The 21,263-nt window shown below is 39.9% G+C and overlaps 1 protein-coding gene and 1 pseudogene across 4 annotated transcripts in view; both read right to left on the bottom strand.

The window, feature by feature from the left end:
- Positions 1–339: 339 nt before the first annotated feature.
- GTF2E2 (general transcription factor IIE subunit 2) overlaps positions 340–21,263 on the bottom strand; it is an 80,493-nt gene continuing 59,569 nt past the window's right edge. For 2 of the 4 annotated variants that reach the window (XM_049632508.1, XM_049632509.1), the window contains exons 7-8: positions 3,302–3,417; positions 1,541–2,050 (exon numbers count right to left, since the gene is read on the bottom strand). In XM_049632508.1, the coding sequence (XP_049488465.1) occupies positions 1,934–2,050; positions 3,302–3,417 (233 nt within the window). In that variant the 3' untranslated portion in view covers positions 1,541–1,933. Of the gene's footprint in view, positions 1,499–1,540; positions 2,051–3,301; positions 3,418–15,216; positions 20,628–21,263 lie in introns of those variants that run through there. The other 2 variants (XM_049632510.1, XM_049632511.1) reach the window with 2 other exon arrangements.
- LOC125923871 (tetraspanin-17-like) lies at positions 10,146–15,165 on the bottom strand (annotated as a pseudogene).

The raw sequence follows: 21,263 nt of genomic DNA, 5'->3' as shown, positions 1-21,263 counted from the left end.
AGAGTTCTCACCACAAGGAAAAATAATTTGTTTCTATTTTTTTTGTATCTATATGAGATGGTGGATATTATCTCTTGTGGTTATGTCATAATATATGTAAGTCAAATCATTATACTGTACACCTTAAACTCATGCTTTATGTCAGTTACATCTCAATAAGACTGGAAAATAAAACAGGCTGATGTATACAGACCACAAAAAAGTAGGTATACTTGGAGATAAGCTTGCACCAGAATTTTCACAAGAAAACTAGTTTTGTGTCATAAGACATTTAATGTTTGAAAAGTTTCTCCTTACTGGCAAAACCCCCCCCCCCCACCCCACCCCTCCCAAAAAAAAGAACTGAAACAAAGGCATGTTGAGTTTCCCATGTTCTAAATTACCGTGGGGAGGGGCACCTGGGTGGTTCAGTTGGGTAAGCGTCCAACTCTTGATTTCAGCTCAGGTCATGATCTCAGTGTCAGGCTCTGCGTTGACAGTGCAAAACCTGCTTGGGGTTCTCTCTCTCTCTCTCTCTTTCTCCTGCGTGCTCTTTCTCTCTCAAAAATAAAAAAATAAGCTTTTAAATAAACAAGTAAATTACCATGGGGAGCCTTAGTTTTACATCTTCTGGGGCCACGTTTTGGGGCTGGCACGTAAGAAAGACGTAAGCAGTAAGAGGACTATGTAAATGCAGATGAGAAATAAATAGAAAGGATAAAAACTAAAACAGAAAAAACCCCCTCATCATCTGCACAGAGTACTTGCCACTCTGGGTTTGCCATCACACCTTTTTTGAGAGCACTGAACCTGATTTTTATAATCCACTGCAATTTCAATTTATGATATGCGGACTGTATGGATCAACCCTAAGGACTCCCACACCATGTAACAAGGAGAGGGAAGGAAACAGGTAGTCCGCCACTGAAGGCTGGAACAACCACGCAGACTTCCTATAAATTACCATAACTGTTACGAACCCACGGATTAGATAATGGCTCTCATGAGCTCGGCCAGTGACAGGGAGAGGAGATAGAGGGAGCCTCCCCCCGAAAAACATCACAGTCATATCCGATGAGGAGGATCGGGACAGGGTAAAGGTGATGTTCACGTTGGCCAGAAGACTGGATCCACCTTCGATGGAGATGGCATGAGCCCATGACTTGCAAAATCCAAGAAGCTAAATACTGACTTATGCCAGCTCCGCAATGACAGTGCGGGGCCTGCTTGCGATTCTCTGTCCTTCTCCCTCTGCCCCTCCCCCACTCTTACACACGCATGTGTGTTCTCTCTCAAAATAAACTTTAAAAAAAGCAAATAATACTGACTTATGCTCATAAAAGAAAACATTAAAAATCACATGCAGTGTATCTTTATTGTCACATTTGCTAACAAAGGGGACACGGTGTGTTCCAATTGTGAAATCCGTGTGTTCAGCACCACAGCACAGATGACAGCGTCCGACAAGGTCCCAAACAGGCATCCTGTGGGAGTGAAAGGCCGGAGCTGCCGTCTGCCACTGCCAAGAACAGAAAGAATACAAACTGAATCCACGAACATCTTCGAGTTCCTTCTACAGTGATTTTATTATAAATATGTCCTTTCGGAACAAACAAAATTGCATTCAAGACTATCTGCAAACTTTTTCTAAAGGAAGAAAGGAAGAAAAATGGAACCAGGAACCACTTAGAAAGAGAGATAAGTAGCAAAGACACTTGCATGCCATGCTAAGCGCCTTTCCCCGGAAGTAACAGAAGGTTAACAGGGAATATCACATTAGCCCATTCAATTAAAATACGCTTGGAGTTTGGTAATTTGCTCTTGTTCTGTAAACTGAACTGCTCCTCTCCTCAGTCCTAAGAAATAGAATGGGAAGACAGTCTTCAGAGCCCAGCATCAACAAGAAAGACCTTGACATGGTACTGAACTCTTTGCTCACAAATAAAACTGTTGGCTATTTGCTAGGAGCAATGTCCGAGTAGTCCTTCAGCACTCCAGCCAGATGTTCATTGTGGGTCTTAAACCGTCGCTTTTTCTGTGAAGCAGGTTTTTTCCTTCTCTGAATAGGGGCCTACAAGAAAAGTAAAAACAGATACAGATATTCAGAGCGGCAGAATGGTGAGGATTTACTAACGACACTCAAACCAGCAGCAAAGAAACCTTTTTCCTGCTCAGTGGCCCAGCCTCCCATACCAATCCCCAGCACAACAGAGCACGTGTTATGGTGCCGTGCACACCCCCATTGAGACTACCTTACCACAACTATTCTCCACACTAAGTGGATTAAAAAAGAGACAGTAAAGCTCTTTGTTTTTCATCTCTATCATTAGGTTTAAAAGTATATCCAATAAAAAAAGGATCTGAAATACAGCAAAATTGGGGAGTGGATGGGCACACAAAGAATTGTTAAATATTATTCTCCATTCTTTTCTGTACATTTGAAATTTAAAATCACACGATTAAAAAACCCCACAAAGCAATGATAGGAAAAAATACCTCATAAAGTGCTGCAACCACACTAATTCACGGAGATCACTGGGCAGTAAATTCTGCCTTTTAAGGAGTCTTAAAAACTCACTGCATAAAACATACACACACACAATCACAAAGAAGGCGAGCTACAAAGACTGACGGTACACCTGGGAAAGGGGAGGAGCAGAGCAGCTACAGTCTAGGGTGTTGGTGAATTATTCCCCCGACTGGGTTTGTCCTTGGACTACAGACAACTGGTTAGCTGGTACAAGGCAATTAAATCACAAGTCATCTTTCAATTACAAATCCCTCCTCTGATCAAGCTTTGAGACTAAGAGATAGTATCTGGTTCCTAAGGAATCTGAAAGTCAACAAGGACAATTCAGTGATCAGGGCTAAGGCAAAGCCAGGTGCCAAGACCACAGGGCTCATGGAGCAAGGGGAGGGGAGCACAATTAAGGTCTTAAAGGCCAAGATGATGAAGCAAGCTCCTTTTAGAAACTGGGAGGGCAACACGTGGGCACTAGAAAACATTCAGTATGACCTGACTTACGAGCAGTCACTGCTAGCACAAGGGCTGGAGGCGTAATGAGGAAAGCTCTCACATGCCTGGGTAGCAGCACCAGGGGGCAGATGTGGGGGCACCAGAGGGCAGAGAGCACCTGTGGCCCTCAATACACCAGACATAATCAGGCTTGCATCTAAGATCACTGATTAAGACACCGAGAAAATACTGGAAGGGAGAACTGATTACCAGTTCTTCGCAGAGAACAGAAAGCAGGCTCACAGTTCAAAGAACAGAGGATTATTTTTTCGGGTTTTTGTTTTTTTTTCCCAGGAGACTACTTACCACTTTCTTTGGTCCAGATTCCTGCATGGAAGAAATACCCTGTCGCTTCAGATATTCTTCAATTTTCTCCTCATCCATTGAATCCACGGTGACACTCCTCCAAAGTTTCTGAAACTCTGCCAACAAGATAGTAGTTATTTTACAGCAGATATTTACAAGCTATAGCATCTGTGATAGAAAGCCATGCCTAGATAGGATCTCCTCTGGTCCAAATTAGCACATCTAAGATTTCATTATAAAAACAAAGGAAGTGAGGGGGCCTGGGTGGCTCAGTCTGGCTAAGGACTTAATCTCAGGGTCCTGAGTTTGAGCCCCCAAGTCGGGCTCCATGCTGGGTGTGGAGCCTACTTAAAACAACAACAAAGGAAGTAAGACAAAAAACACTCAAGTGCTGGACAGTGAGTAGCAGACTGGGAACACAGACTGGCCAGAATAGTAATGTTCTATTCTTAGTCTAGTAAATGAAGGGCCATGTCATTGAGAATTCCCTGCTTTCCTGAGGAAGAGCAGTTGACACTTGGTCCAAAAATCAGTTCTCTCCAGTGAAATAATTCAAAATTCCTGATCATTCTCTGAGCTCCGTATACTCCATTTCCTTTCCCTCTCAGTAAAAACAAACAAGAAGGGAGATAGGGAACCAAAGTTTTATATGGGGATAAGGAGTTATGAAAGTTTATTAACAGAAGAAATTGTTGAAAGTAAATACCTAGAGATGGGTGACTAAGAGGTCATAAAGACTTAACAGAGTTTGGGGCAGTTATTTTATAGAATGGCCCTCAATTGGGGGTTGTCTGATTTTTCTTCACGATTAAATTGAGGTAGTGCATTTTTGGCAAGAATATCACAGAAATGATGCTGTGCCCTTCTCAGTGCAAAGTGTCCATGATGTCAGTGTCTATTACTGAGGCTGAAACTGATCGCTGGTTAAGCTGGTATTGTCAGAGTTCTCCACCATGAAGCTATTATTTTTCCTTTTGTAATTAATAAAGACCTTATGGGGAAATCTACTGAGACTAAGCAAATACTCTGTTTCTCATCATAGTTTTTGCTAACTTTAGCATCCACGGACAGCTCCTGCCTACAATTATTACTTGTGGGTTTGCCTAATGGCAAATTATTTCCATCATTCCTTCCAGATGTGTAAATTAGGATTCTACTATAAGGAAGGACTATTTTTTCTCCATTTGTCCAGTTGTTTATTTGATGTAGTATGGACTCATGGATACTTATTTGATGGATTACAATTGATTACTATCATTATTTTGTTGTTCAAACATGCTGGCTTTGGTCATTGAGATCCCCTTCAAATTGTTCCTGTATCTTTTTTACTTCCCTTTTTATTCTTTGGTATTTTTGTTTGTTTTGTTGAGCACTTATTTTCAGGTACCAAAAGATGTTCCAAGCTCATCTTGTATTTCCCCAAACTTGAAATCAACCAATTCATCAAGGAGTCCTGACTGCCTTTATTGGAGAATGCTGTTTAGAAACCAAAATCTGGGGGCGGGCCTAGGTGGCTCAGTTGGTTAGGCATCTGACTCTTGATTTTGGTTCAGGTCATGCTCTCACGGTCCATGGGATCAAGCCCCATATCACGCTCTGTACTCAAAGTGCAGAGCCTGCTTGGGATTCTCTGTCTCTTCCTCTCTCTCTGCCACTCCCCCACTCACGTGCACATATGCACTCTCTCTCAAAATAAACATTTTTTTTTAAATCCTTAATAAAAAAAAAAAAAAGAAACCAAAATCTGGGCATTGTTTTCTTTTTCGGTCAGGATTTTCTTCTCTTTTTTCCCTCAGTAATAGCAAATGATTAGGGGATTCTGAATTTAAAGGCAGATGATGGGTTTCAGCAGAGGACCTCCAAGTATCATGAAAGTCAGGCATGCTCTAACTATAAAGGTAAATAAAACAGGAACAGATTTAGAAATCTTGTAACAAGGAAAAAAAACAGGCTAGAATTTATAAACTCAGATTGGAGCTTCTGAACTGAAAAAATCCCTGTCCCACTCGAACTAAGAATGAAAACTGTAACAGAGAGTACGCCAGGGAAGGAAAGGAAATAAGCAAACTCGTTAAAGAGGTTTTACCAAATAATGCATTCACATTTGGGCTATACCCAGACCTTCCCTGTGAAATGCAAACTCAGCAGAATTGTACAGCACACAGCCTGGGAGCCAGACAGCCTGAATGTGAATCCAGTCATTCCACTTACTACGTAACACGGGGCAAGTCACTTAACCTCTCTGCCTCAGTTTCCTGATCTGCAAACAGGGATAATAATAGTTGTCTCACAGAGTTGTGCATATTAAATGAGCTAATGTATTGCCTGCAAAGAAAAAAGCACTATGTATACCTGTTACAGTTATCATCATCCAACATCTATCATCTCTTATTTCTAGGTGCTAACACCACTAAATGAAAGTGGTATAAAATACCTAAGAAAAGGACGGGCTAACAGATATAGGATGATCTCATTTACATAAAATAGAAAAAACTAAAATTCTAAAAATTTATTTAAAGACAGAAAGTACACACATATGAAATGAATCATAAAGGTCTGGAAAAACACACACCACTGTATATCCCCAGGCAGGAACAAATAGTTTGCTTGGTGGATTTCCACTTTTGTGCTATACTATTCTTGAAAAAAAATTTTAATATGCTGAGGTACTTACATATTACTAGTAAATTTTCTTAAATACGTCACAACCTAAGAATAAGGAGGATTATGCTTACTATAATTAAAACACATTGCTTTTTCTTACATCCAAATTAGACCTCAGGCTCTAAGAGTACTTGAGTTAAGGTGTGCCGTTGCCATTAAAAAAAGGAGCAGAGGGGCACCTGAGTAACTCAGTTGGTTGAGTGTCCGACTTCGGCTCAGGTCATGATCTCGTGGTCTGTGAGTTCAAGCCCCACGTCAGGCTCTGTGCTGACAGCCTAGAGCCTGGATCCTGCTTCGGATTCTGTGTCTCCTCCTCTCTCTCTCTCTCTCTCTGCCCCTCCCCTGCTCGCACTTTGTCTCCCTCTCTCTCTCAAAAATAAATACACATTAAAAAAAATAAAAATTAAAAAAATTTTTTAAAGGAACAGATTCTCATATAGCAATGTACTACATCTTCCTGCATTTTCCTTGTATATTAAGATGCTTCCTTTTTCCTCACAAGTATTATCCATTTTGCACCTCTAAATACAAGGACATTTCTTAATTCACCTCACCCTCTAAAGTACTAATCCTAAATTTTTGACATTATTAAATTATTTCTCTTGTGTGTGACAGAAAAATGCTTCCCCTCAAAATGTCTCCATCTCAAACCCCAGAACCTGTGAATGTATTACCTTATATAGCAAAAGGGACTTTGAAGATAGGATTAAAAATCTGGACATGGGGAGATTACCCGGTATTATCTTGGTGGGCCCAATGTAATCAAAGGATCCGTATCAGGGAAAGAGAGAAGTAGGAGAGTCAGTGGAGATGTGACAGTAGAAGGAGACACCAGAAGGACTAAGGGCCGTGAACCAAGAAATCCAGGCTCCTCTACAAGTTGGAAAAGGGGATGAAACAAATTCTCCCTGAGAATCTCCAGAAGGAAGGCAGCCTTTGCTGACCCAGTTGAGACACCAAACTTCCAGGACAGAAAGTAAATGAATAACTTTGTGTTGTTTTAAGCCACCAAATTCATGGTAATTTGTCACAGCAGCAATAGAAAACTAATATACATGGCTTTAGATTCTTCTTCTTTAAAAAGTATGATTTAAAGGGCGCATGGGTGGCTCAGTCAGTCAGAGTCCAACTCTTGATCTCGGCTCAGGTCATGATTTCAGGGTTCGTAAGATGGAGCCCCGAATCGGATGCTGCACTGACAGCGCACAGCCTGCTTGGGATCCTCTTTCTTTCTCTCTGCCTTCCTCCTGCTCTCACACGTGTGCATGTGTGCATGCTATCTCTCTCAAAATAAGCATTTTTTAAAGTATAATTTAAGCAGATGAGGTTATACAAACAATTAATATTCCCTTCTCAGCACTCCAACAAATACTTGTTGAGAACTGTCACTAACATGGTGTTACATGCTGGACATCTGTAAAGAATACACACGGTTTGTGTGGCAGTGCGACCGGGCAGAAAAGGCAGACTGTGGTTGGGAAGGATGAAAAAAACTTGGCAGTATTTCATGTTCTTAGTGATCCTACACAAATGCAACCCTGAACAATGGCACTTTTTACTCAGGGTAAAGTGACACCAGCGCAAACAGCAAAGAAAAGAAGCCTTGAGGTAACTCTGAAAACTGCTTTGCGATGAGAGAAACACCACCCTCAAAGGGAAACATACTTTTGAGTAACTACTTTTTAATCTTCCTTTTATTAAGGTATAATTTATATAGAACAAAATTTACACGTTTTGGTGTACAGTTCCTGAAGTTTTAGCAAACATACAAGTCATGTGAACACCATAACAGAAACAATATAGAACAATTAATTCCATGAGTGCAAAAAACATCCCTGTGCTCCAAAGTCAACCCGTCTACCCACCCTAAGCCCCTGGCAACCACGATTATCTGTTCCTATAGTTTTATTTCCCAAGAATATCATAAACGTGTCATATAACTACAATAAGACAATATGTAGCCTTTTGAATTCTGACTTCCTTCCCTAAGCATGACACTGAGATTTATCCACACTACTGGGCATCTCAATACCTTTGTTCCTTTTTGTTGCTGAGCTGTATTCCACTGCAAGCATGTACCACACTTGGAGGCAATTAAGGGACAGTTGAAGGCCATCTGAGCTATTTCCAGGTTTGGGCACTTAAGAATAGAGTTGATATTTATAAATGCATATGGATTTTGAGTGAATGTGGGTAAAAATCTAAGAGTAGGATGGCTGAGTCCCACCATAATATATATTACAACGTAGTAATAAACATTTAACTTTCCAAAGAATATCTTTGGAACCACACTACACATTATGCAAAAATTAATTCAAATCATCCAAGACCTAAATGTAAGAATTAAAACTGTAACCCTTAGAAATAAAAACAGGAGCATACATCTTTGTGATTAGGCAGTGTTTTCTTAGGACGCCAAAAGCACAAGCAACAAAAGACAAACAGATAAACTATACTTCATCCAAATTAAAAACTTTTATACCTCAAAGGACACTATCAAGGAAGTGAAAAGACAACCCACAGAATGGACGAAAATATTCAGAAAGCATGTATCTTATTAGAGACTTGTATCCAGAATAAAGAGCTCTATAAAGAAAAAAATTTTTAAAAACCACCTAACCTTTAAAATGGACAAAGAATTTGAATAAACATTTTTCAAAAAGAAATAAATGACCACTAAGCACATGAAAAGATGCTCAACACCATTAGTCACTAGGGAAATGTAAATCAAAACCACAATAAGATACCACTCATTTCACACCAGAAAGATAGCTAAAATCAAAGTGTTGGCATGGATGTGGGGAAGCTGGAACCCCCAAACATTGGTGGTGTGAATATAAAGTGATGTGGCCAACTCTGCAAAAGCAGCCTGGCAATTCTTCAAAAAGTTAAAGAATTACCACATCCCACTCCTAGGTATAGATTTAAGAGAAATGAAAACAAGTCCACACAAAAACTTGGGACACAAATGTTCATAGTAGCATTATTCATAAAAGCCAAAAAGTAGAAACAATTCAACGGTCCATCAGCAGAGGAAAGGATAAATGAATGTGGTATATCCATACAAAGTAATTTTTTTTTTTTTTTTTTTTTTTTTTTTTTTAGTTTACTTTTAAAGAGACAGAGCGCAAGTAGGGGAGGGACAGAGAGAGAATCCCAAGCAGCCTCTGCACTGCCAGCTGTGAAGACAGACATGGGGCTCAAACCCATGAAACACAAGATCATGACTTGAGCCAAAACCAAGAGTTGGATGCTCGACCGGCTGAGCTATCCAGGTGCCCCAAAGTAATATTCTTTTTTAGCATAAGCATTTAATGCTTTATATTTCCCTTTAACCACTGTGGTAGCTGCAGCCTAGAATTTTGATATTCTTTCATTTATTTCAACATTTTTTTCCGCTTTCCTTGTGATTTCCTCCTTGAACCATGAATTATTTCAACGTGTTATTTAATGTCCAAATAGTTTGGAGAATTTCCAAATATATCCCTAATTTCCAGTATAATTCCATAATGGTCCAAGCACATCCTTTGTATGTTTTCAGTTCTTTTAAGTTCATTAAGGTTTTGTGGCTCAGAATACCATCTGTTTTGGTGACTATCTCAAGTGCACTGGAAAGTGTATGTATTCTACTGTTTATTGGATAGTCTGTTCATAAATGTCAATTAGGTCAAGTTGGTTGATAGTGTTAAGACTCATATCCATACTAATTTGCCATTGTTTAATTACTGAGAAGTGTTGTGGACTTCAATCTTAACTGTGAATTTGTCTTTCTCCTTTCAGTTTTATCTATTTGTAGCTTTGGAAGCTCTGTTGTTAGGTATTTATTTAGGACTTATTCTTGGATAATTAAATCCTTAATCGTTACATAATATTCCTCTTTATCCTTGGTAATTCGCTCTCAAGTCTACTTTGATTCTAGCTTTCCTTTGATTAGTATTTGCATGGCCTATCATTTTATATCTTTTACTTTTTTCAAGGAAGAGAGAATTTTATGTGTACAAGTTTTTTGAGTTTTTTTAGTTTATTTTTGAGAGAGTGCGCACATGCGCAATTGGGGGAGAGGCAGAGAGAGAATCCCAAGCAGGCTCCACGCAGCATGGAGCCCAATGGAAGGCTCAATCTCACAACTGCAAGATTATGACCTGCACCAAAATCAAGAGATACTTAACAAGTGAGCCACTCAGGTGCTCCACAAGTTTATTTTTCTTAACATGCAGTGTTATATTAGTTTCAGGTGTACAATACAGTGATTCAACAATTCCATACATCACCTGGTAGTCATCATGACAAGTGCACCCCTTAAGCCCCATCACCTATTTAAGCCATCCCACCACCCTACCTCCCCTCTGGTAAACATCAGTTTGTTGTCAATAACTGTGTTTCTTAATTTGTCTCCCCCCACCCCCCCAACGCCCTTTGCTCATTTGTCTTGTTTCTTAAATTCCACAAGTGAAATCATACGGTACTTGTCTTCCTTTTACTTATTTAGCTTAGCATTATACTCTCCAGCTCCATCCATGTTGTTAAAAAGATTTCATTCTTTTTTATGGTTGAATAATATTGCATATTGCGTGTGTGACACACACAAGTATATTACATCTTTGGGTGGGGGGGGGGGGGGGGGGACAGTTCAAGGTTTTGTTTATTTGAGTAGTCTGTAGCCATTGTAGCCATCATCATGTTTGATCCTGAAAGCAGGGAGAGAAAAATTTTGGACACATTTTGGAGTCTGAGACACTAAGGCCAAAGTGGGCTCCTGGCAGGGTCATGGTCACAGCCAGTAGAGAAGACAGCTCTGAAGCTGTGTGAGGCTGTGTCCCAGGCAACAGCAAGCCATAGCCTGCCCTAGAGAGTCATATGCACAGAAATGTGTACCGGCCTGGGTGGGGCCACGGCAGACCCCTCCCACCCCACCTGGCCTGCACCCTCTTAAGCTATGCCTTTCCCAGTCTCCTTGAGAGCCCACCACCCAACAGCAGTCGAGATGGTGGCTCACTGTGCACATTCACACAAACACACCTACCCTCCATGCGTACAGCTCCAGGACAGGCAGCCCAGGCAGAGGCACACAGCTTCCCTCATGAGCACACAATACACCCACACTCAAGCTCCATATGAAGCTCAGGTCCAAGCAGAAGCACCTGCAGCCTTGCCCATCACAGGCACAGTGGCAGGGGGTGATCCCTGGGTAGGCAAGTAGGGTGGCCATACCCAGTGTCACAGCCTCACCAGTTGGCCTTTGACTCCTTGATCTCATTCACAAGGTTCTGGGCCAGGAAGATACCAGAGATCTGGAGGAGGGCAATGCCCACAAAGACCCTAGCAACAATGATCAGGTTGTCCTGCAGCCACTTCTCAAACTGGCCCATGCAGCCTTTGGTGTGGATGGAGTCCTGCTGCTCCAGCCCTAGTTTGAGCCAGCAATCGTAGTCACACCGGGTGTTGAGGACATCTACTGGGTCCCTGACAAAGCAGAAGGGTACCCCACAGTGCTCCTGGCACAGGTTCAAGTTGGGGCAGTTGAAATAGATACTGAGGTTACAACCATTAGGCCCTCAGGCTTCACAGCAAAACCAATATTCCTGAACAAAGTCAATGAGGTTCTGGAGGTCAATGTCATCCTGACAATCCTTGACATTATTGTTGATGGAAGAAATTGAACTGGTCTTAAATCCAGTCATTGAGTATGAAGGCTCGGATCCTTTCTGCAGCTCCAGGAAGAAGACAAGGCTGAGAAACAAGGAGAAAACCTTGAGGGGTTAAGTGTTCTCCCAGAGAGCCCCAATGCAGCCAGCAAAGTCCAGTGCCAACACGACACCTCCAACCACTACAAACAGCCACATGGGGTGGAGGACTCCCAGGTCTGTCAACATGGAGATTGTGGAAAGAACTCCCTTCTCACCCCAGGCCCATAAGCCAATGGCCAGGAACAGAGATCCCAGGGCCCAAAAGACAATGTTGAGCCAAATAGGACATATTTTCTGCAGTAATCAACTTTGGGTTCCTGGAAGTGCTGGTGCTTGCCCAGCATGGTCAGCTGGCCCAGAAACTGGAGCTGTGGCCAGGCTAGCCATCCATAGGCCACCCTGGGCTAGAGCAGCCCGGGTTACACCACATCTTCTTTATCCATTCATCAATCAACAGACACTTGGGATGCTTCCATATCTTGGCTGTTGTAAATAATGCTACTATAAACACAGGGGTGCAGGTTTCCCTTTGAGTTAGTGTTCTTGTACTCTTTGGGTAAACACCCACTAGTGCAACTGAATGGTAGAACAGTTCTAACTTTCTTTTATTTTTTAAAATTTACATCCAAATTAGCATATAGTGCAACAATGATTTCAGGAGTAGATTCCTTAGTGCCCCTTACCCATTTAGCTCATTCCCCCTCCCACAACCCCTTCAGTAACCCTCAGTTTGTTCTCCATATTTATGCATCTCTTCTGTTTTGTCCCCCTCCCTGTTTTTATATTATTTTTGTTTCCCTTCCCTTCTGTTCATCTGTTTTGTCTCTTAAAGTCCTCATATAAGTGGAGTCATATGATTTCTGTCTTTCTCTAATTTCACTGAGCAGAATACTCTCCAGTTCCATCCACATAGTTGCAAATGGCAAGATTTCATTCTGTTTGATTGCCAAGTAATACTCCATTGTATATATACACCACTTCTTCTTTATCCATTCATCCATCGATGGACATTTGGGCTCTTTCCATACTTTGGCTATTGTTGATAGTGCTGCTATAAACATGGGGGTGCTGGTGTCCCTTCGAAAGAGCACACCTGTATCCCTTGGATAAATACCTAGTACTGCAATTGCTGGGTCGTAGGGTAGTTCTATTTCTAGCTTTTTGAGGAACCTCCATACTGTTTTCCAGAGTGGCTGCACCAGCTTGCATTCCCACCAGCAGTGAAAAGATACCCTCTTTCTCTGCATCCTCACCAACATCTGTCCTTGCCTGAGTTGTTAATTTTAGCCATTCTGACAGGTGTGAGGTGGTATCTCATTGTGGTTTTGATTTGTATTTCCCTGATGATGAGTGCTGTGGAGCATTTTTTCATGTGTCTGTTTGCCATGTGGATGTCTTCTTTGGAGAAGTATCTATTTGTGTCTTTTGCCCACTTCTTCACTGGGTTGTTATTTGGCTGTTGAGTTTGATAAGTTCTTTATAGATTTTGGATAGTAACCCTTTATCTGATATGTCATTTGCAAATCTTCTCCCATTCTGTTGGTTGCCTTTTAGTTTTGATGATTGTTTCCTTCATTGTGCAGAAGCTTTTTATTTTGATGAGGTCCCAGTAGTTCATTTTTGCTTTTGCTTCCCTTGCCTCAGGAGACGTGTTGAGTAAGAAGTTGCTGCGGCCAAGATCAAAGAGGTTTTTGCCTGCTTTCTCCTCAAGAATTTTGATGGCTTCCTGTCTCACATTTAGGTCTTTCATCCGTTTTGAGTTTATTTTTGTGTATAGTGTAAGAAAGTGGCCCAGGTTCATTCTTCTGCATGTCGCTGTCCAGTTTTCCCAGCACCACTTACTGAAGAGACTGTCTTTATTCCATTGGATACTCTTTCCTGCTTTGTCAAAGATGAGTTGGCCATACGTTTGTGGGTCCATTTCTGGGTTCTCTATTCTGTTCCATTGATCTGAGTGTCTGTTCTTGTGCCAGTACCACTGTCTTGATGATTACAGCTTTGTAGTATAGCTTGAAGTCTGGGATTGTGATGCCTCCTGCTTTGGTTTTCTTTTTCAAGATTGCTTTGGCTATTTGGGGTCTTTTCTGATTTCTATTTTTAACTTTCTGAGGAACATCCATACTGTTTTCCACAGTGGCTGCACCAGTACATCTTTTTACTTTTAACCCATGTCTTTATATTTAAAGTGAGTTTCTTATAGACAGCATATACCAGGGTCTTGCTTTTGTATCTAATCTCAAAATCTGTCTTAATTATCATCTGTAGACAATTTACATCTGCCTTAATTATGTTTGAACAGTTTAACAGTGAAAAGTATGTTAGATGATTTTGGACGTTTAAACAGATGGAAATCTGTCTTAATTCGTATATTTACATGATTTACATTTAACATAATTATTAATATGGTTGGAATAAAATCTATCACCTTACTGTTTCTATTTGTTCCGTGTACTCCTTGTTTTTTCCTTCTGTTTCTGTGTTCATGTAGATTAACTGAATGTATTTTTTCTGATTACATTTTATATCTGCTATTAGCACCTTATCCATGCATTTTTTTATTGAGTACTTAACTGACACTTAAAACTGTATTAAGCTTAGGTATAAAACACAATGATTTGTTATGTGCAAAATGACTGCCACAGTAATTAAACACCCATCACCACACAATTTTTTCCCTTGTGATGACAACTTTTAAGATCTACTCTCTTAACTTTCAAATGTACAATACAGTATTTTTAACTGCGGTTACTTATTTTTTGAAAACAATGGTTTTAGTGGTTGTCCTAAGATTTATAATACATGTCTAATTAATCCCAGTGTAGCTACAAGTAAATTATACCAGTTCACATGTAATGTAAAGATGTTATAATAGTCTTCCCTCTGACCTTTGAGCTGTCATAACCTTTACTTTTTTATTTGCTGTAAACATAAAATAGATTTCTATTACTTTTGCTTTATAGTCAGCTATCTTTCAAAGCAATTACTAAAATATTTTTAATTTTTTTTTAAATGTTTATTTTTGAGTGAAAGAGAGCACAAGCAGGGGACCGGCAGAGAGAGAGGGAGACACAGAATCCAAAGTAGGCTCTAGGCTCTGAGCTGTCCACACAGAGCCTAACGCAGGGCTTGAACTCATGAACTGTGAGATTGTGACCTGAGCTGCAGTTGAATGCTTAACTGACTGAGCCACCCAGGCACCCCAAGAATGAATTTTTATTAGACATTTTTAAATGTAATTTAAAAGTAATTTCCTTACCAGAAATCATTATTATATGTTAATGCAGGTCTAATGACAATGACTTATCTCAGTTTCTGTGATACTGACAGAATATTACTCTGAGAGACCAGTTCTCCTTCATTTTTTTTTTTTTAATTTTTTTTTTTTAACACTTTATTTTATTTTTGAGACAGGGAGAGACAGAGCATGAACAGGGGAGGGTCAGAGAGAGGGAGACACAGAATCTGAAACAGGCTCCAGGCTCTGAGCTGGCAGCACAGAGCCCGACGCGGGGCTCGAACTCACGAACCGTGAGATCATGACCTGAGCCGAAGTCGGCGCTTAACCGACTGAGCCACCCAGGTGCCCCTCTCCTTCATTTTTAAAAGACTGTTTTTGGGTGCCTGGGGGGCTCAGTCGGTTAAGCGTCAGACTTTGGGTCAGGTCATGATCTCACAGCTTGTGAGTTCAAGCCCTGCGTCAGGCTCTGTGCTGACAGCTCAGAGCCTGGAGCTAGCTTCAGACTCTCTGTCTCCTTCTCTCTCTGCTCCCCCACCACCCCCCACACCCCCGCTCACACTCTTGACACGCTCTCAAAAATAAAACATTTTTAAACAAACAAACAAACAAATACATGGACAGACTTTCTGCTGGGTACAGAATTCTAGGTTGAAATTTTTTTCCCTTTTGATTCTTTAGAGATGTGATTGCATTGTCTTCAGGTTTCCATAGATTCAAATGACAATTCTTTCCTCTGTAAAGAGCTTCCTCCTCTAACTCCCATCAGTATTTTGTCATCATCTTCAACTTTCAGCAGTTTGAATATAAATGTCTGGCTGTTTTTCTGTCATTTGTTTTGGGGGATTATCTTCCTTAAATTCTCTGAGCTTCTTCAATCTTTGGTGTCTATCATTAGTTTTTCAAAATCCTTGGCCATTATTTCTTTTGTCCTATTTTCCTTCTGAGATTTAAATTACATATTCAGACCACTTGATATTATCTCATAGCTAATGGGTGTTCTGTTTTTTCAGTTTTCTGTTTGTATTTTAGTTTAGATAATTCATATGGGTCTATGTTCAAGTTTACAGATTCTTCCTTTGGTTATGCCAAATTTACTGATGAGTTCTTTTGTCTGTTACTGTGTTTTTCACTTCTAAACTTTTCATTTGATTTTCTTATCATGCCTCTTTGAAATATCCTACTTCATCTTTTTTTATTTTTTTTTAACGTTTATTCATTTTTGAGAGATGGAGAGAGAGAGAGCATGAGTGGGGAAGGGGCAGAGAAAGGGGGAGACACAGAATCCAAAGCAGGCTCCAGGCTCTCAGCTGTCAGCACAGAGCCTGACACGGGGCTCAAACCCATGGACTGCGAGATCATGACCTGAGCCAAAGTCGGACACATAACCGACCCAGGCGCTCCAATATCCTACCTGACTGTACACATTGCCTGCCTTTTCAACACCAGAGGCCTTAACATATAAATCATAGTTATCTTAAATTCCATGTCTAACAATTTCTAGTACTTGTGTCCTAAGAAGTTTAATTCCCTGTCTCAATACTGTATTCCTCTCCTTCTTTTTATTTTATATATGTGTGTGTGTGTGTGTGTGTGTGTGTGTGTGTGTGTGTGTGTGTAATGAAAACAGGGTATCTTCTGTAGGAAATGTGAGACTGAGACAACTAGTTTTCGTGTCTGGATAGGACCATGACCTTGCTTCTGCTAGGCCTTTAATGCGTCAAGGTAGAGTCATTCTATTGTCAGAACATGAGCTTGGTTTGGAATCTGTTGCTGCTATAAATACCCATAACGCACCACAGGCTTCAAACTGCTCTAGTCACACCTTGTGTTTAGGGTAGAGGCTTGTTTGCCAAAGTTTTTCTCAACGTCTACTCAATCTGCAGTTCTAGGTCTTCTGTTTAGGCTGTATCTCATTATGGTCTGTCTGCCTCCAAGCTCTTGCAACTCTCACAGAATTCCACTGTTATCCATTACTCTACAACTCTTAGCCTGGTACGGGGTGGTAGCTCTCTGAAATTCTGATTAAGCCTTGGTCGTAGCCAAGTACTATGTTCTAGGTAGCTGGCCTGTGGCCTTCTCGATGTTCCTGCCCATCCCTCTCTGCTAAAGTTCTGGGCCCAGGACATATTCCTGCGCCTTCCTTAGGGGTGGAAGGTTTTCTTTCTGCTCTATTCAAACCACAGTTTAAGGCTTTGGTCACACAGTAGAGAGGCAGGAAGAACTAAGACAGGGCTTCATGTCTTTCCTGAAGCATCTACGCCCCGCCCCCCACCAGGCTCGATCATTTGTTAGCATCCAGTGAAGTCTGTGGAAAAGAGCCTGCAAGTAGCTGTGAATTCCCATGCGTTCACGGCCCCCAAGGATTCTACATCTTCCCACCAGTCCAATTTAAGCCAGCAGCAATTCATTAAAATGTTTAACTGAATTCTTCTGATTGGTGTTCATTCTGTATCTGTCTCAGGTAAACAAGTGTTTGCATCCCTTCTTTTCTTGGAGGTACCCATCTTTCCTTAGATTTCAGGTTAAGTGGTTGCCCTGGAACCTCAGCTCTCTGATGGATTCGGGTATAAATCTGCAGTTGTCTAGGGCTTATTATTATTGCTATAGGGGTGGAACAGTGCTTTGACCAGCTTTCTCCATTTTAAGTAGAAACCAGAAGTCCCCAACTATCCACTTTTTCTGCAATGAACAATGTGATTAATGCAACTAGCTGTGCTCGCTACAGGATTATGTGAGAGAAAACAGCTTCAGGTCAGACTTCCAAGTCAACAATAAAAACATCACTCTAATTCCAAGAAAGCACACAATACTGTTTTAAAATCTATACCAAACCAGAATTTTATATGTCTAATTTACCACAACTGCTGAAGGAAGTATGCCACCCACAAAGTAGTTCAGGCATTTTAACCCATAACTTGTTAAATTCTAGCTACCAATGTGTAAAAATTGTATTCATTTATTTAGAGTATTACAGAATATAAATGGATAACAATTAAACTGTATACTTTTCTCTTGTAGAAGAAAAAAGATAAAGAGAATAAAAGTGTAGATGAGAAAAACCTCTTTTACTCAATGGTAAATTTCAGTCAATTCACTTTTTACCAAGCATCTATGTTACCAGCATCATAAAGGTTCAGTTCTTTGAAAGACAAACTACTGCGATGTTCTACCTTGATTTGTACAGAGCTCATATACTTCAGGCCTCTTCAGACACAATTACACAGGTAATAATACCTATTAAAAGGAACAGCAATGGTCTAGAAAGCTAATATATATATTAATGTACCACCAAAAAGAATATACAATATAAATTTTAATGGCACAATGGAATTGAAAGTACATTAAAACAAAATTTAACTACTTTCTTTTGCTAGAAAAGTGATGCTTGAGCTATTTTCAGAGGAAAATCCCTGAATAAAAAAACTCTTCAATGTCTTTGTTATTTTTCAATAAAACATTTCTACATTAATCCCTGCCTTTCCTTAGCTTAGTCCTGTTGCAGTATTTAAGTATTACATGTACTATATAAATGTATCACAGCTGCACAAATACTTAAGATGAACACTGGAAAGCAGGGCCAAATTTTAGAGGCAGGATTCCACAGGATCCGAAATTTAATTACATTTTAATGTATGGGGGGGGGGGGGACAGAAAATGTATAGCTGACAGAGGTACAAAGAGAAATAATCTTGTTTTTCTTAATTTTATAAAGTCATTGCAAGAAAAATACATTCAAGATAATCTTTATTTTCTATGAGCCTGGCAAAGACAACTAAAAACATCTGGTACTGGTGAGGGTAAAGAAATGGATACTTTTCCATATACTGCTGTGAAGGGGTAATTTGGTCCCAAAATATTGGTGCAAACTTTACAAAAGGCATTAGGCAAAGTATTGAAAATTTTTTAGGGGTGTCTGGGTGGCTCAGTCAGTTGAGTGTCTGACTTTGGCTCAGGTCATGATCTCACAGTTGGTGGGTTAGAGTTCTGCATCAGGCTCTGTGCTGTCAGCCTGGAGCCTAGCGCCTGCTTTGGATTCTGCATGTGTGTGTGTGTGTCTCTCTCTCTCTCTCTTAAAAATAAACATTAAAAAAAATTTTTTTAAGGGAAAGAAAATTTTTTAAATATCGCTTACCTTCTGATCTCACAATTCTATTTCAAGAAAACTACAATATGGAAATAATGAGGCAAGTGCACATATATTTATGTGTAAGTATTAAGCATTATTTATAATAGCATATAGGAAAACAAAAATTAAATTTCCATCTGTGGAGCATCGGAAAAACTGTTTTAAAGCACATCCATAAAATGGAATACTATATAGCCATTAAAAAATAATGAACTAAATAAAACAGCACCAGAGCTCTAGGAAGAGAGTTTCTGAGAGAAGTCCTATATTGGAAGGATAAAGTTTAAATTGTTTAAGCTTCCAGGTAGAAAAGAAAATAGCAGCAATGAAAGAAAAATCAGCGTTGTCACTGGACTTGTCACCAGGAACACCAATTAACGTTATGTTTCCGCAAAAGATCAGCACAAATGTGGCTTCAGACTGCTAAACTGGCTCTGGCTCTCTGCTATGTAACAAAACACAAAACTACAGATCCACTTAGTCAATCAGCCAGAGAGCTAAGGAAATGTGAATAAATAATCAGGTAAGATTTAAACACCTAATATTTTGGTACTATTTGGTATTTCTAATTCTACTAATAATAGCTAATATTACTGTTACTACTATTCTTACTATGCGCCAGGCTCTGTTCCAAGCTCTAAGAACTTTCATATTAACTCATTTAATTATCATAAGGACAAGACAGATACCGTTACTCCTATTTTATAGATAAGGAATCTCAGAAGTATCTTGTCTAAGCAAACAAGGAGCAAAGCTAAGATATAAACCAACAGTTAACTACTCAAACCATCCTCTTAACCACTGCATTTATACTGCCTCTAAATGAATACGATCCTGATATAAGGAAATGCTTTTGTGAAATAAGACATATACCTAAGTTCAGCTACACTGCGTTCACTTACCTATTTGATTTTTTTAAATTACTACAAATAAACTCTCTCCTTACTTGTTTGCTACATCTCATTTTAGGACATTTGCTTCTATTTACAGATAAAATGAAGGGTAATCTTAAGCATGACTGAAAGCGTCATCATTCAAGATTTCATCTCTAGCTATGACTGCCACCTACTGGGCTAAAACAAAAATCTTCATCAATACAATCAGGACAAACCATTTTGAGTAAAATATGAAAAAAGAGCAAGGAAGATAAATATTACGATATGCATCAATTTTCAGGGGGCCTTCTGTTTATACCATTAGCAAAGACTCAGGTTTTTTTTAAATTAGTGATTTATGCCATACTGACAATTTCAACTAAAAGAACACTGTCTCACCTCTGAAGTTCCTAGGAAGTTCCCCCAGGGTCTCTACACCACTGTATGAACATCACAATGACAGTATGCAAGAGCTACTATATGAGTTCCTATGTCAATCTTCCCTCTGTCTTAGGTGAGCTCACGAACAGAAACCTTATTCACTTGGACATCCGTTGTATCAGTGAATGTGCTGAATCAAAAAATTCATGAAAAGAAGCTTGAAGACAACGTATCTTAATTAACTGTTGTCTATTTTATAAACATAAATCGTACCTTCAACAGAATTCTCAACCCAAGTAGTTTTGCCTCCTGGGGGAACATTTGGTAATATCTGGGTACATTTTTAGTCGTCGCGCTGTAAGGAAAGGTATGGCAGTGACATCTAAAGCAGCCAGGGATTCTACAAAACATCTACAATACAGAATAACAATCCTAACACCAAAAAAAAAAAGATCACTCAGCTCCAAATATCAATACTGCCACTGTTGAAAAACCTTTCTTCCTCCAGCCATCCTTCTTTGAAAGTATAAAGATTAGGGGCGCCTGGGTGGCGCAGTCGGTTAAGCGTCCGACTTCAGCCAGGTCACGATCTCGCGGTCTGTGAGTTCGAGCCCCGCGTCAGGCTCTGGGCTGATGGCTCGGAGCCTGGAGCCTGTTTCCGATTCTGTGTCTCCCTCTCTCTCTGCCCCTCCCCCGTTCATGCTCTGTCTCTCTCTGTCCCAAAAATAAATAAAAAACGTTGAAAAAAAATTAAAAAAAAAAAAAAAAAGAAAGTATAAAGATTAATGAAAAACATCAGTTTATGATAACAAACTGAGCCTACAACCAAATTCTATATACATATATAAAGTACTTTTTATAGTGGTTTAATATACACGATTTCCTAGCAACATACAAGATATATTATACAGAGAATACAGTATGATTAACCTTTGCAAGTCACAGAAAAACTTCACTTTGTATTTTGCAGACCTTTGCCAAGAGTTCTTTA

This window comes from Panthera uncia, chromosome B1, assembly GCF_023721935.1.
Source record: "Panthera uncia isolate 11264 chromosome B1, Puncia_PCG_1.0, whole genome shotgun sequence".
In the NCBI taxonomy this organism is placed as follows: Eukaryota; Metazoa; Chordata; class Mammalia; order Carnivora; family Felidae; genus Panthera; species Panthera uncia.
Note: the sequence above shows the minus strand (reverse complement) of the source record. Positions and strands in the feature narration are given on the sequence as shown.